The sequence below is a fragment of the Anguilla anguilla genome, chromosome 1, assembly GCF_013347855.1.
Source record: "Anguilla anguilla isolate fAngAng1 chromosome 1, fAngAng1.pri, whole genome shotgun sequence".
NCBI classification, from domain to species: domain Eukaryota; kingdom Metazoa; phylum Chordata; class Actinopteri; order Anguilliformes; family Anguillidae; genus Anguilla; species Anguilla anguilla.
The window spans coordinates 76,688,380-76,704,371 of record NC_049201.1 but is presented as its reverse complement, the minus strand read 5'-3'; the positions used below and the strand labels follow the sequence as shown (position 1 = coordinate 76,704,371).

At 49.4% G+C, this 15,992-nt stretch overlaps 1 protein-coding gene across 2 annotated transcripts in view; it reads left to right on the top strand.

The window, feature by feature from the left end:
* Nucleotides 1-2,670: 2,670 nt before the first annotated feature.
* The window catches only part of rps6ka1 (ribosomal protein S6 kinase a, polypeptide 1), a 74,703-nt gene continuing 61,381 nt past the window's right edge, over nt 2,671-15,992 (top strand). Inside the window, exons 1-2 of one of the 2 annotated variants that reach the window (XM_035419482.1) lie at nt 2,671-3,372; nt 9,921-9,965. In XM_035419482.1, coding sequence (XP_035275373.1) covers nt 3,310-3,372; nt 9,921-9,965 — 108 coding nt within the window. In that variant the 5' untranslated portion in view covers nt 2,671-3,309. The remainder of the gene's footprint in view (nt 3,373-9,920; nt 9,966-15,992) is intronic. The other variant, XM_035419491.1, reaches the window with a different exon arrangement.

Here is a 15,992-nt window from a genome sequence, read left to right as displayed (position 1 = left end):
CCTTCTCCCGTTTAGGTTGCCCGTCTGGGCTTACCCCTACAATGCCGGGGGGGGGGAAAAAAAAAGAGGTGTGATTGCCTGCTTCTTATCTCTGTTCTCGGTGAGTGAGATGGAAATGTTGAGCCGAGCAGAGAGAGGGGTGATGGCTTCACACCAATCAGTGCCGCCAGCTCCTCTTCCTCTTCCTCTCTCTCTGCTGGAGCGATGAAGCTCTCCCAACACCTCGCATGTCCATTAGCTCTCCCTTATAAAGGGGTCCCGTTGGGGAATAAGGAGCACCCCCCCCCTTTTAAAAAAAAAAAAGAAATCTCTTCCTGGTTGATGGAACGTCTTGTCATTTAATCCTGGGACCACAACTCACTTCTAGTGATTGCTGTCATATTCCCGATTGCATGAGTTGGCAGCCTGAAGGATTTGTGGCGTCCCGTGAACTAAGACAAGGGGGTTCCCCATAAACTCCGTTCAATTTGGACTTCCTCTCGTCCAATCACGTTGGAGCCAACTGCCCTCTTTGCCCTGTCTTGTATTGATTGATCTCACTTGTGAAGGTGGTAGTGATCGAATAAATGAATGGTTCATTATAAGAACATGATGATGACGATGATGATGACGACGATGATGATGATCATCATCATGAGAGCGATGATGATAACGACAACACCGATAATGTTCATAGTGTCGCTGATGAAGATGATGGTGATGGTGACCGCCCCACTCATAATTCCCATGGGAATAACGGGCCATACAGTCTCCCAAGAAGAGAAAAAAAAAGGGTGAAGGTAGGGGGTTAGGCTGGGGTACGCTTTTTTAAATCAGGAGCGCTGCGGTCCACTTACCAAAACGCTCGCGTCCCATTGCGTGGTTTTTAGCGCACAGGCAATTCCAAACGAAGGCCCGATAAATTCCCTTCGGCGTCTGAACTTCTGACAGCAGACTAATATGCTTTTTCGCTTTTCTGCAACGACAGAAAGAAATGACACGTAATTTACCAGCCCCCCACCCCCACCTGAAACATTCACTGAAGAAATAATGGCTGTAATCTCACAAAAACAAGCGGTGCACTCTTCTCTCTGGCTTCGAGTGGCATCGAATTTATAACCCTGGAAAAGAAATCCGGTGAGCTAACATTGTAGCGTCTGCATTTCCTTCAAGCCACTGTGAAGTGCTCCTTAATTTATGGCTGAAGATTTTGACCTTTGTTTGTTTTTTTCTTTCACCAACAGGAACGTGCAATGTCAGTTCATCAGCATATGAAGTATTATTCACTGAGCTACGACTATGGGAGTATTAAGGCTAATGATGCTACCACAGGAATGAATGGTATGCAAGCATACATGCTGGGACGTAACGCGAACTTAAAAAATACTGAGGTCGAGAGACTTGGCTGGGGTGGGGTGAAGTGGGGGCGGAGGGGTTAGGCCAGGGTACGCTTTTTTCCCCCTTTAATTTAGTTGTAATTTTGGATGGGTTTTAGGGTGCGAATGCTGCATGTGCTGCACATATGCTGCTAGATTCGGCTTAAATTCGAGAAAATATCAAAGACCATTCACCCGCCCCCAAAATGATCTGCAACTGATGTTCTCACTAAATAATTAACAATCATGCTTTGGAAAGCGACATGGAAAAAAAAAAAAAAACACAAAGGACGCAACCTCAGGTGTCCTCAGTGGTACTTATGGGCCTGTGTGCACGTGCATGTTTGCTCGTATGGGGAACTGAATTGGGAAAAAGTCCATGTATACCGTGTGAAAGCCTTTGACATGTAGCTTGATTGGCACCACCACTGCAGCCAAGAAAAATTCATGTAGTTCGGCCAGCATAGAACTACATGGGCCAGAACTACTACCGTGGGCATTTACAATTGGGCCTGGTGGTTCATCTAAGGTAAATGGGTGGGACCAGGATACTATTTAGGTGGGCGTGGCACACCCTGGCCCCACCCATTCTTATGCCGGTGCTCAGAGCTGCCTGTGGTGAGGCCTGTCCAATCCTGTTTAGGTACTGGAAGTCATGTGACTTCAGAGGAGAGCGTTCCGGAATGTGGCCACCAGCCATTTTTCTTATTTAGAATGACAGGCAGCCAGTGCACGGGGCCTCCTGTACGACGAAGCAGGGCTACTGAGGTTTGCTGGATAACTTCACTGAGTAAAAGCTGGAACCCTCCCAAATCTGGAACATGGACTGAAGTAAAAAAAAAAAAAAAAAGAAATAAAAAAAAAAAGCGGTGTTCCGGGTTTTACTCAGTTGCAGTCATCCGGCTAACTCAGTAATCCTGCCTCGTGATACAGGTACCTTATTTTCTGTTACAGTGGGCGGGCTTTTCAAGAAGAAACACCAGAAGAGTCTGCTTGGTTTTTTTTTTTGTTTTGTTTTTTTGAAGGAACGTGACACATCCTAGGTTGTATGTCAAACTTACAATTTTATAGAAATCTCTCTGCCCAGATATTCCACTGAGAACATTTACTGCCTTCGGCACCACCGCAAAACGTTTCACGAACGATTGCTTAAATTAGTCCGGCTTCACTTCCAGGCAGTGAGATTCGTACACCTTCAGAAGTCGCAGTTGCAGAAACTCCACGGTAGAGGGCGTGAGAACGCTCACCTCTGACGAAACACGAAAGGGGCCGGCCGAAGCCCGTTTAGAGACTGCCAATAGCAGCTCGTGCTCCCAACGTTACATTCACAAGAAGGATTGCGGCTCCTCGGTTCTGAAAGGGATCCGGTTGACAGAGTAATGTTCTGCCACACGAAATTTTAGGAGTACCCGAATGAAAGAGCCGTGATTGGAACTGAAATCGGAACATTGTTTTGTGGGAGAGCATTCGTCCCGAGTGGAAAGGAAATCAGTGCTTGCATTTTAACTGTACTGTTTGAAGACAGTGCACACACAAGTATAGACTCGGATCCACCTCGTAGACACCTTTTTTTTGGCGACGCTTTTTCTGCGTTGCAAACCTGTCCTTACCTGCCTGGGTTCTGATTGCTTGCTCAGTCGTTTCTAGGAACACCCGCTCGCTTTTTTTTCTACCGCTGAAACTGCAGTCTGTCTAAGGGAGAGCGGAATCCGTCGACGTCATTTAAAGGGATTATCGTTGTTTGTATCTAGCTAGCCATAACTGTCTCTGACTCCGGTTTGCGTGTCTCTAATCAAGCGTATAGTCCAGGAGTTTATCAATAGATTCATATCGTTGGACCTACAAATACAGGAGGCGCCAGAACTCGTCGTAAAGCTTCTCCGAACCCTCAACTACAACCAGATTTGGACGCGTACAAGTTTCTGCAGCTGACAGGAAAAGGGAACCGAGCAAAATGCCACTCGCACAACTAGCAGACCCCTGGCCTAAAATGGAGCTGGTCCAACTGGAGACCGAGGTAAGACTGAGGGCTCTTAGGTGTTAGCGGTGGCGGTGGCACTCCTGCAGCGCGCGCGGACATTCAAGCAACGACGTCCGACCGAGATCTCGCGCAGTGCCGGCGCTGCTTTTGCAGATTTAGAAACTCTTCACCTGGGGGTGTTAACAGGTGCACGTGGGGTAACTGGGGGTACGGGTGCACACTTTGGCTTTGATCTGGTACACTGTCATTAAAGAATAACACATATCTTTAATTGTCAGTTAAGAGGATTTCATTGAGATTGCCGTAATGCTTGCAGTTTTCAATTTTCAGTCTATGCCAGCAGTGAATGCACATTCGCAGTCGCATTCGCAATTTGGTGGGGGTTCGCTGCAATGTGTGCCGTTAATTGCAACGAAAGTAAGCTTTTGCTGAGCATGCATGAGACCAGTTTTTTTTTTAAATAAAATTTAACTATTTCACCCCCTTTGCATGACGTAATGTGTGTGCTTGTGTGCGTGCGTGCGTGCGTCTGTGAGTCCGTGCGCGTGGAGACGCTGGTCTCGCCGATCGTTCCGACTGCTTTGCACCTTCTCCGTAGAACAGTGTGTACAGACTAGCCGGCCAATCTAAAAAAAAATATGTCAGAAAGACAGCGAACTTGGGTATTACGTCACCTGACAGACAAGAAGTTCTTTGTCTTTAAATTTTATTTATTTTTTTTTTTTTTTTACCGCAAATATGTATTTTAATGATAAGGCAGTGTAAGCACGAGGCTTCTGAGAGTAGGAGTAGTGATCTAGGGTCAGTTTTGTCTTTTGGTGCATTGTGGGAAAGGGTAGGTTACTTGCTGGGGAAATCTGCCCATTGATCAGTGATTTACTGCTGCCGTGAGCTGATTAATGATCACAGGTCCTGGTCCTCTGCCTATTTCATGCCCCTAACCACCGATGCACCTCCGATACCCTCCTCCCGTGTGTCACTGACCTGTGTCACCGTGGTTACCAGCTCATACCCTGCCCCCTTCACAAGACATTGCCTGTCCAGGCTCGTACACCCCCCGCGCGCACGCGCTCCCACACCCACGCCCGCACCCACCTGTCCTTTGGGCCCGGTGAGATCCACCGTTGTGCACCTGGTGCCTGGTGAAGTCGTGCCTCAGTTAAAGTCCAACTGTAGAGCGGGCATGACCCACAAACGCACTGCCATAAACCACACACACACAGCACACACTCACACGCACACACACACGCAAATGTGCACACACGTACGCAAACACACATACACACAGCACACACTCAAAGCACACTCACACAGCACATACTCACACAAACACAAAAATGCAGGCACACACATACACATACACACACACACACACACACAAGTGAGCAGATTCTCTGGCTCCCTGGCTCCTATTCCATGAAATACCTGCTTAGATTAGGTTACAGTGCTGGAAAGGTAATGTGATTCGTAGTGTATTTTTAACTATTATTTATTTTTTTAAATAATTGGATGACTACTATTTTTGTTTCTGCTAATTTTACCAGTGTTATTTTTTTGTGTTCTTGTACGTAAGGCATTTGTGGCAATTCTGTAAGGCCTACGATAGGCATAGGCTAATAATTTGCTTTTGCAGTTATTATGCGGTGTGTGTTTCTACAGAGTAAATTCCAGGTCGGTATCATTCAGTGTGTACGGTAAATGCATGCACAAGCGGATGGGGTAATTGTCGGTTGGGTACAGCTGATTCGCTAGCAGTGCGGTTTATGTCTGTCTCTTGCTGATGGCTTTGTCCCGTCTCAATTCTCGCTCGATCGTTGGCGTCGGGCAGAAGTTCTTAGCTTGTCTTTTTGGCCCAGAGTTCTGCTGTAACTCACTGTGGCCTGTTCGGAGGATCAAGGATCACACACACACACACACACACACACACACACACACACACACTGTCTCTCTATCTCACACACACACACACACACTGTCTCTCTATCACACACACACACACACACCGTCTCTCTATCACACACACACACACACTGTCTCTCTATCATACACACACACACACACACTGTCTCTCTATCTCACACACACACACACACACACACACACACACACACTGTCTCTCTATCACACACACACACACACTGTCTCTCTATCATACACACACACACTGTCTCTCTATCTCACACACACACACACACACACACAGTCTCTCTATCACACACACACACACACACTGTCTCTCTATCATACACACACACACACACACTGTCTCTATCACACACACACACACACACACACACACACTGTCTCTCTATCACACACACACACACACACACACTGTCTCTCTATCACACACACACACACTGTCTCTCTATCATACACACACACACACACACTGTCTCTCTTTATCACACACACACACACAAAAACATGTACATACACACACACCCACAGACATGTACACACACTCACACACAAAGGCACACACGCACCCCCCCCCCCCCCCGGTCACCTGTCTCTTCCTCTAATCACCCCCCCCACCCCCCCACGCGTTGTCGTGATCCCACTGCGCTCCTCTCTCCCCGAATCCCGTTTTCCTGAATCAGGCTGGCAGCTGCACAGCGGAACTCCTCTCTCTCTCTCTCTCTCTCTCTCTCTCTCCCTCTTTCTCTCCCTCTCCCTCTCTTTCTATCCCTCTCTCTTTCACCCTCTCTCTCCCTCTCATCCCTCTCTCCCTCTCTCCCTTTCCCTTCCTCTCTCCCTCTCCCTCCCTCTCTCCCTCTCCCTTCCTCTCTCTGTCTCCCTCTCCCTCTCTTTCTCTCTCCCTCTCTTTCTATCCCTGTCTCTTTCTCCCTCCCTCTCTCCCTTTCCCTCCCTCTCTCTGTCTCCCTCTCCCTCTCTCCCTCTCTCTCCTTCCCTCTTTCTCTCTCTCCTTGCTTTGATCCTGCCTCTCTCTTCCAGCAGCCGCCGTCGCTGTGACAAGCGAACGAAACGAAATGAAACGAGAATGAAGATCCAGTTAAAAAAAAAAAAAAAAAACAGAAAAAAGCCCCCTGTGCGGAGAGAGGCGTAAAGCTGCTGTTTATTTTTGCTCTGCACGAGGAGCCGTTTTAAATTAGCCAAAGAAAAAGAGGAGACGACCGAGTCCCAGAGTCTCTGTCGGAAGAGTGTGTGCAGGTCCCAGACGTGTGCTTTGCAACTTCAGTGCTTAGCCGAGCTGAACAAGCTGCCATGTTTCCTCAGCGGTGAACAGAGTGGTGGATTTGAGACTGTTTTTATATAAAAGGGAGTCTGCCTTTAAAGGGGGGGGGGGGGGGGTGGGGAGTTGGGGGGTGGGGGGTGTTCTCGCAGAGCTTACAGTGATCCCCAGAAGCATCACTTTCTGAATAGCTGGTCCAGGAGCGGTGTTTTTTTTTTTTTTTTTGTGAACGGGGAAAAAATCAGCCCAGAGAACTGTGATGTCATCATGTGGGTGTGGCCTGTGACATGATCAGAGAGGGGGCAAGGATGTAAAGGGGGTGGGGGGTGGGGGGTGGGGGGGGCTGGCGTCATGGCTGGGCGGGGTACCAAAGAATCATGTGACCAGGCAGAGGTTCACTCATTCTGGCATTGCTTATGCGCACGCATGCACACACAAACACGTGCGTGCGGGCACACGCAGACACATGCACGCATGCACACGCATACTTGTGGGTTAGAAAACTTGCTAACGGGCATCCCAAGCTTGCCAGGTGAATCATTTTGAACACGAGCCTGGTCATGAGAGGGCATGTGGTTTACCGCCTCTAACAGAGAGAAGGGCTTTACCACCTCTAACAGGGGGACAGAGAGAAGGGCTTTACCACCTCTAACAGAGGCACAGGGAAGGGCTTTACCACCTCTAACAGAGGCACAGGGAAGGGCTTTACCACCTCTAACAGAGGCACAGGGAAGGGCTTTACCACCTCTAACAGAGGCACAGGGAAGGGCTTTACCACCTCTAACAGAGAGACAGGGAAGGGCTTTACCACCTCTAACAGAGGCAGAGAGAAGGGCTTTACCACCTCTAACAGAGGCACAGGGAAGGGCTTTACCACCTCTAACAGAGGCACAGGGAAGGGCTTTACCACCTCTAACAGAGGCACAGGGAAGGGCTTTACCACCTCTAACAGAGGCAGAGGGAAGGGCTTTACCACCTCTAACAGAGGCACAGGGAAGGGCTTTACTGCTGGTAACAGAGGCACAGGGAAGGGCTTTACCACCTCTAACAGAGAGACAGGGAAGGGCTTTACCACCTCTAACAGAGGCACAGGGAAGGGCTTTACCGCTGGTAACAGAGGCACAGGGAAGGGCTTTACCACCTCTAACAGAGGCACAGGGAAGGGCTTTACCACCACTAACAGAGGCAGAGGGAAGGGCTTTACCACCTCTAACAGAGGCACAGGGAAGGGCTTTACCACCTCTAACAGAGAGACAGGGAAGGGCTTTACCACCTCTAACAGAGGCACAGGGAAGGGCTTTACCACCTCTAACAGAGAGACAGGGAAGGGCTTTACCACCTCTAACAGGGGGACAGAGAGAAGGGCTTTACCACCTCTAACAGAGGCACAGGGAAGGGCTTTACCACCTCTAACAGAGAGACAGGGAAGGGCTTTACCACCTCTAACAGAGAGACAGGGAAGGGCTTTACCACCTCTAACAGGGGGACAGAGAGAAGGGCTTTACCACCTCTAACAGAGGCACAGGGAAGGGCTTTACCACCTCTAACAGAGGCACAGGGAAGGGCTTTACCACCTCTAACAGAGGCACAGGGAAGGGCTTTACCACCTCTAACAGAGGCACAGGGAAGGGCTTTACCACCTCTAACAGAGGCACAGGGAAGGGCTTTACCGCTGGTAACAGAGGGACAGAGAGGGTGGGGCTCAGGAGGCTGAGTCATACCTGGGCGATAACGGTCTTCTCCTCCATAAACCGGGAGGAAGCTGATTGGTTCAGAGCCGTAAACCCAACCGGGAACTAGGGCTTGGGCATAAACCATGCCAGAATCACTGAATGTATTTTCAGTCTGAAATCAGTCATTTTAATGACTGAAAGCACATATGCTTTAAATATACATATATATATATATATATTTTTTTTTTGCGGTACCTTATGCCGCAGTGAGTGCCACTGCTGTCTTTTGGGAGTTGATATTAGAGCCATGCAGCTCTCATGTGATTGGCAGAACTGATCATGTGGAACCTGCATGGCCTTGCTGCTGATTGGCTGCCATAAAATATGCAGAAGAATCTACCGACAGTCAGCAGAAAAATAGCAGCTCGCGCGAGCCGGAGGAGGCCAAACGTGTGTGTGTGTGTGTGTGTGTGTGTGTGTGCGTGTGTGTGTGTGCCAGAGGAGGCCAAACGAAGGCTCTCGCCCTCAATTACCGTCTAACTGCTCAATGAGCTGCCCCTGGGGACTGTGTGTGTGTGTGTGTGTGTGTCTGTCTAATGAGGCAGAAATGTGAGAACTGGCATACTTGGGATTTTCACCCATGGTCGCCCACTCTGTGTGTGTTACGTGTGTGTGGCGTGTGCGTGCGTGCGTGCGTGCGTGCGTGCGTGCGTGCGTGCGTGCGTGTGGATGTTCAAAGAGCCCGCCTGCATTGTTAGAACAGATGTATGTGTATGAGAGCGAGAGCGAGAGAGAGAGAGAGAGTGAGGGCGTCCACCCTGTCCATTACGTTATCAGTAGATACGGTGCTAATGAAATACTTGGAGCAGGTTACGGCTGTCGTCCCCCCCCCCCCCCGTCCCCCCCCCGGCTGTGGAGTGGAGACCCCATTTGCCGCGGCGCTCGGAGAGCAGACACGGCGCGTAATTGCCTGAAATCGGCTGACATTTTCACCCCCGTCATCGTTAGCTCTTTGTCCAGCGTCGAGTAGCGTCTCCGTCGGCTTCAGAGAAACCGAGACGGCGCACCGCTGGGGCGGGGCGGCGGCGTGAAAGACCCCCGCTTTAATGACTCCATTCCATTTGTCCGAAAACGAACCGGTTCCTTTAATGGCTCCCGACAGAGCGGGCCATGGCACAGTCGTGAAAACCGCGCAGCATTATCGTTAATTACGTTCGTTAGTCCTCGCTCTCTTATTTATTTATTTAAACAAACAAAAAAAAAAAGTATGACTAAAGCTGTATTCTGGGGGGAAAAAAAAAAAGTGCTGTCTGCATAAATAGTGTCTGCTTTCACAGTGTGATCTGCTTGGCTGATGAAAGTTGTGATTGGAGGTGAGAAGGCCTGATGATCATCATCACACCTCAAAGTGGGTGGGGTCGCGCATATGCAATGGCCTCTTCTGATTGACAGCACACACAAGCCCCGCCCCCATTCGTGACTAGTCAGTCGTGACTCAGTTGATTCCCGAATGAAGGGCTTGTGCAGTGAAACGTGGTATGAACGCGGTTGAACTTCCTGGCTGGTGGCGACGGTGTGTGGAGCTCCGGGGCTGTGTGTTTACAGCAGCGTGATTGCGTCGCCGTGGCAACGCTTCGCGGTCTGGCTTTGCGCTCGCGACGCGGCGGAGCAGCTGGCTCGGTCCTGACCCCGCCTCCGTTTGTTCTCTCTTGCAGAATGGCCAGAGCACCACGGAGGACGGAGTCACACCTGCAGTCAAGGTAAGAAAAATGCACTCATGCAGACACACACACGCACGCACAGATACACTAGCACACACACTTACACGCACATTCGCACACACACACACACACACATACCTGCCCAGTTACACCCATGAACGCATAAGCATGCACACACACACACACATGCACATACATGCACACACACGTGCGCAGGCTCTCTCACACACACACGTGCAGGCTCTCTCCCTCACACACACACACACACACACACGCACACACACACACGCACGCGCAGGCTCTTTCTCTCTCTCTCTCGCTCTCACACACAAAAGCGCCTGAGCCTGGCCGCCCTAAATCATTCTCCCAAAGGAAGTGCACCGCCGCCTTCTGCTCCTCGCTCGGGACACCTTTGCACGGGTCGAACGTTAAGCAAAACGTCCCGGGGAACGCTGACAGAGCGCTCGGTGCGCCAGCTCCGCTCAGCGTCCCGTCCTGTTCTCTCCCGGTGCTCCGTTACCCTTGTCCCTACACGCGGGACGGAGTGTAGCACGGTGGGTAAGGAACTGGACTTGTAACCGAAAGGTCGCAGGTTCGATTCCCGGGGTAAGGACACTGCCGTTGTACCCTTGAGCAAAGGTATTTAACCTGCATTGCTTCAGTATATATCCAGCTGTATAAAATGGATACAATGTAAAATGCTATGTAAAAAAAGTTTGTGTAAGTCGCTCTGGATAAGAGCGTCTGCTAAATGCCTGTAATGTAATGTCCCATGCGTGGTTCTCCCGCGGGGCCCCCTGCCTGCCCTTAAACCGAGATGCTACTGGGCGAATGCTAACTCCTCCGTGAGGAACGGTGCCGTTTTTTTTTTTTTTTTGTTTTCCGGTTTGCCCAGAGCAACCTGTCGGAGAACCTGCCGGAGGGGGGGCGGAGGCGGGGGGGGGGGCGGAGAATCGCAGGCTAGCTAGCGTGTCACGAGGTCGCGACCTTCGCCCTTCGCCCTCGCACCGAGCGCTTTGCTAGGGGAAAGAAAGCCGTAAATCACAGCGGACGCCATAAAAACGTCCCTGTGGGACACGAGGTTTGCAGCGCCGCGGGGAAACCCCTCCAGCGCGCACGCGTTCTAAACACACGCGAACGTCTATGGTCATCCGCCGTAATCAGTGGCGTAGGTTTCGTTTGAACATTGGGGCGGGGGGTGGGGGGGCACATGAAGCGGGGGGGAATTTTGAGCATCAAACACTTCATTTCCTGCATTCTGGTGAATTTTTATGCACCAATTTGTGCCTTTTCTGTATCAATTTATGGTGGAAATGCTTCTTTCATGTTTTTGTTGGGGGGGGGGGGGTGGGAGGCAAATGCACGTGTTCTAAATATTGAGGGGGACGTATCCCCTCTGTCCCCCCCCCCCCCCCCCCGAAATCTACACCTATGGCCGTAATCACTAAATAGGCTAATTAAGCGGCGTCTAGAAATTAGATGTCAGCTGATCGCAACATGAGGAAGGGTAACATTACCGGTATGTTTTATCGTTGCTCATTTAGAAATTTTTCAATTTTTCTATCAGATATGGTCCTTTAGATAAAGGCTTTTTAAATCAAAACTTTCTCCTCTCTTACTCCAAACAAGGCGTGCCTTCAGTTTTCGGGGAAAGTAAGTCCGGGTTTATATTTAATTTTGTGTTGAACACCAGCTGTGGTTTCCTCCTTAAGTCACGATAATTATTCTCTTGTAATTGTTATTACAGTGGCTTGCATCCATCACTGTTAAAGTCTGTACAGTATGTGCTGTAAAATTTCACCATCTTGGAAAGGAGGCAGGGATTAAGATTATGTAGTTCATCTTTTCTAGGTGGCTCGAGTTTGTCTTGAGTATAATCCATAAAGATCACACACACACACACACACACACACACACACACACACACACACACACACACAAATGTGTACGCGCACACAAACACATGTACACCCACACACACACACACACACACACACACACACACACACAAGGACCTTAGGAAAAGCAGGGCTGATCCGTGCTGAAAAGGCCACCTGAAGCGCTGTGAGAGATGGTGCTTTTACGCTGGTCTGTTTAAGTTCTCCAGATTTAACCTCAGGGGCAGACTAATAACGTGCGCTGAAAACCCAAAAGAACCCACAAGGCTGGCCTTCGTTTACCTTCGTTTGTTTTTGGCACATTCGGCACGCCGAGCGAGGCTTCGTCCGACACGTTTGCGCGTGTCATGCGCTCACACAGGGGCGACGTAGCTCGGGAGGTAAGAGCGGTTGTCCGGCAGTCGGAGGGTTGCTGGTTCGATCCCCACTCTGGGCTTGTTGAAGTGTCCCTGAGCAAGACACCTAACCCCTAACTGCTCTGGTGAATGAGAGGCATCAATTGTAAAGCGCTTTGGATAAAAGCGCTATATAAATGCAGTCCATTTACCATTTTCCATTTATCATACCTTGAGCAATAAAACAGTAGTTTATAATATCCTAGTGAGTGCTGTTCATTTGTTATCTTTCATTTATAGCTTGTGGGATTCAGTGCCCAGTTATCAGGTTGTACGCTTGAGTGAGCATCTTTGAGTCTTTGATTTTCTTCATTTACCTTCAGAATGGTCATCTTGAGAACTTCCACAGCGTTTCACGTGAAACGGCAGTTGCAGAGCTGCCAGCTGCCTGTGTGTGTGTGTGTGTGTGTGTGTGTATGTGATATGTAATGTGTGTGTTTGTGCACATCAATGTGTGTGTGTGTGTGTGTGTGTGTGTGTGTGTGTGTGTGTTTGTAAGTGGGACGTGTAGTTTTTAAGTTTGTGTTTGTAGTTCTCTAAACATCCAGTCGGAAGTCGTTTACATCCTGGTTCTGCCCTTGGAAGGAGCAAGTGAGAGATCTGGCACCGTCCAAATTGTCTTTAAAAACAACATCTTAAAAATGCGAGAGAGAAGGCATTTCCTCCTTTCGCCATTTCGTTCGGAAGTTGAAAATCGGTTGCGTCAGTGGGGAGTTCCCCTTTAGGGAACGAAAGTGCGTCTTGTCTTATCTCCTGTTTTTATCCGTTTCGCATCAGTACATTTCCTAGCGCTGTGTTTACTCAGGGTGGATTTTGTTTATTTTTTTAAATTACCCCCCGATTTGGAATGCCCAGTCGCGCTCATCGGCGCTCGTTACCGCGACGTCCTCCAGCGGTTTAGGCGAGCGCAGGCGAGCGTGTCCGCTGTTCCGAAACTCGTGACATCACACCGCCGTGCCGAAGACCGAGCTGGCGTGGACACGAGCTGTGTGGTGTTTGCGGGCTCCCGATTGGCCGGCAGGAGTCGCTGGTGTCCAATGAGATGCTGTAATCCTGGCCGGCCGCAGTTAGCGCTGGAGTGGTCCAGATTTGAGACCACATCATGGACCCCAACCACACACTGGAACAGAGCCTTAACCGATACCACACCGTGGGGCCCATCCACACACTGGAACAGAGCCTTAACAGATACCACACCGTGGGGCCCAACCACACACTGGAACAGAGCCTTAACAGATACCAGACCATGAGGCCCATCCACACACTGGAACAGAGCCTTAACAGATACCAGACCATGGGGCCCATCCACACACTGGAACAGAGCCTTAACAGATACCAGACCATGGGGCCCATCCACACACTGGGACAGAGCCTTAACAGATACCAGACCATGAGGCCCATCCACACACTGGAACAGAACCAGAATCCAGACTGGATCTTTTGAGCTTTTACGCGTATGTATCTCCATGGCAGATTGGGCTCTTGTTTACACATAACCTGGGCAACCAGGCTGCACTTACTGTGGGCGTTGAGGAGGATGAGGAGAAAGGGGAAAGAGGAAGTTATGGGATGAGGAGCAGAGGTCTTGGTCATTTAGAAAAGATTGACAGGAGGGACAGATTGAACCGCGTTTATTGCTCTAACTGGGGAAGGTTCATAATTCATAATTTTATCGCTGTTCCAGAAGGTCACAGACAGTTTGTGTAAGGTGCAGTGATTGACCGCAGTACCGCCTCGACTCGCTTCCCGTTCGCTGACCGAGCGGTTTTTTGGCCTCTTTGTTCTGAGGGGGCAGGAACGAGGAGTCATTTCCTGTTCCGCCACAGGAAGCTTTACTTCTTTTTGTTTTTTTTGTTTTTTGTTTTTTTTTTTGTCTGCAGGTGTTGTTGTCATTGTTTTGTTTTTCGTTCAGTTCCGTGTGCACACGTACAGTTATGCATGCTGATCTACACATTGATCTGTGTGCATTTTACTTAAACTTTATGTATTCAGTATCTCATCTTATGGACTCCACCAGTTTAAATTCTATTATTATTATTATTATTATTATTATTATTATTATTGTTGTTGTTATTTGTGGTAGTAGTAGTAGCAGTAGTAGTAACAGCAGAAGGAGTGGAATGATGATAACTAGGGTGACAGAGAATTTGGTGGCGCAGGTTTAAAAAAAAGAAAAGAAAATGCAGATGGCAGTTTTGACTTCAAGAGGAAACTGACTGTGAAGAGGCCACTTCAGAAGCGCGTTCCAGAAATCGCACTTCCTTTGGAATCCAAGCGTTTCCTTCTTCCCCACATCGGAGGAAGGAAAAACCGTGACAAACACCCCCCTCGTCCCCTGCGTTCCTCCCCCCCCCCCCCCCCCCCCCCCCCCGAGAGAGAGAGGCCCCCAGACGCTGGAAAGGAGTCAGACTGTCACCCAGGCCAAGCCAAGCTGAAAACAGTGACAGATCGTGTCCCCTGTCTCCGCGTCAAATAATCAGTTAAAATAATGTGCTCCACCAAGGTATTGGCAACAGTGAACACTCATTGAGCTCCTGCTATTACAAATATATGTTGACCAGAAGCCTGCAGGTTTTACTCCAGTCCTGGAGGGCCACAGTGTCTGCAGGTTTAACTCCAGTCCTGGAGGACTGCATAGTCTGTAGGTTTTACTCCAGTCCTGGAGGGCCACAGTGCACATTTAACTCCAGTTCTGGAGTGTTGCAGTGTCTGCAGGTTTGACTCCAGTTCAGGAGTGTTGCAGTGTCTGCAGGTTTGACTCCAGTTCAGGAGTGTTGCAGTGTCTGCAGGTTTGACTCCAGTTCAGGAGTGTTGCAGTGTCTGCAGGTTTGACTCCAGTCCTGGAGTGTTGCAGTGTCTGCAGGTTTGACTCCAGTCCTGGAGTGTTTCAGTGTCTGCAGGTTTGACTCCAGTTCAGGAGTGTTGCAGTGTCTGCAGGTTTGACTCCAGTTCAGGAGTGTTGCAGTGTCTGCAGGTTTGACTCCAGTCCTGGAGTGTTGCAGTGTCTGCAGGTTTGAATCCAGTTCTGTAGTGTTTGCGGTGTCTGCAGGTTTGACTCCAGTCCTGGAGTGTTTCAGTGTCTGCAGGTTTGACTCCAGTCCTGGAGTGTTTCAGTGTCTGCAGGTTTGACTCCAGTCCTGGAGTGTTTACAGTGGCTGCAGGTTTGACTCCAGTCCTGGAGTGTTTGCAGTGTCTGCAGTTTTTTGTGATTTCCTTTAAATTAGCAGCTTGGTGTGGGCTGACAGTGGTCATATTGGGAGTTGAGTAAATGTGTGGGTATCATAAATAAACATTAAACTGCATTAAAATGATTCAGTATTTACAATCCTGTCAAACCACCACCGCTTATTTGGATTGGATACAATTGATTGGCCGTGCTTTGTTTATGACGTCAGTGTTTTTTTTTTTTTGCGGCATACACAGCTGGATTTCAAGTTTTTTTTTTTTTTTGGGACATAGTTTTTCTTTTTTCTTTTCTTAAAAAAAAAAAAAAAAAAAAAAAAGAAAACGACCTGAACAGTAAAGAGAGGGGGAAGAGCTCGCTGTTTTTTTTCTTCACTCGCAGTAGATCTGTCCGGGCTAAACCGAATCGGGGGGGTGCCTGTAACCGTAGCGATCTGCTGGGTTTTTTGTGAGCGAGGGTGCCGGCTGAAGCAGCAGGCTTGTGGAGGACCTGGCCTATCCCATCAGCCCCTTTCAGGATCCTCGAAATCCACAGAGAGGGGGGAGCTGGAGGAAGGTCCGGGGGGGGGGGGGGGGCTCCTAATGTAGGC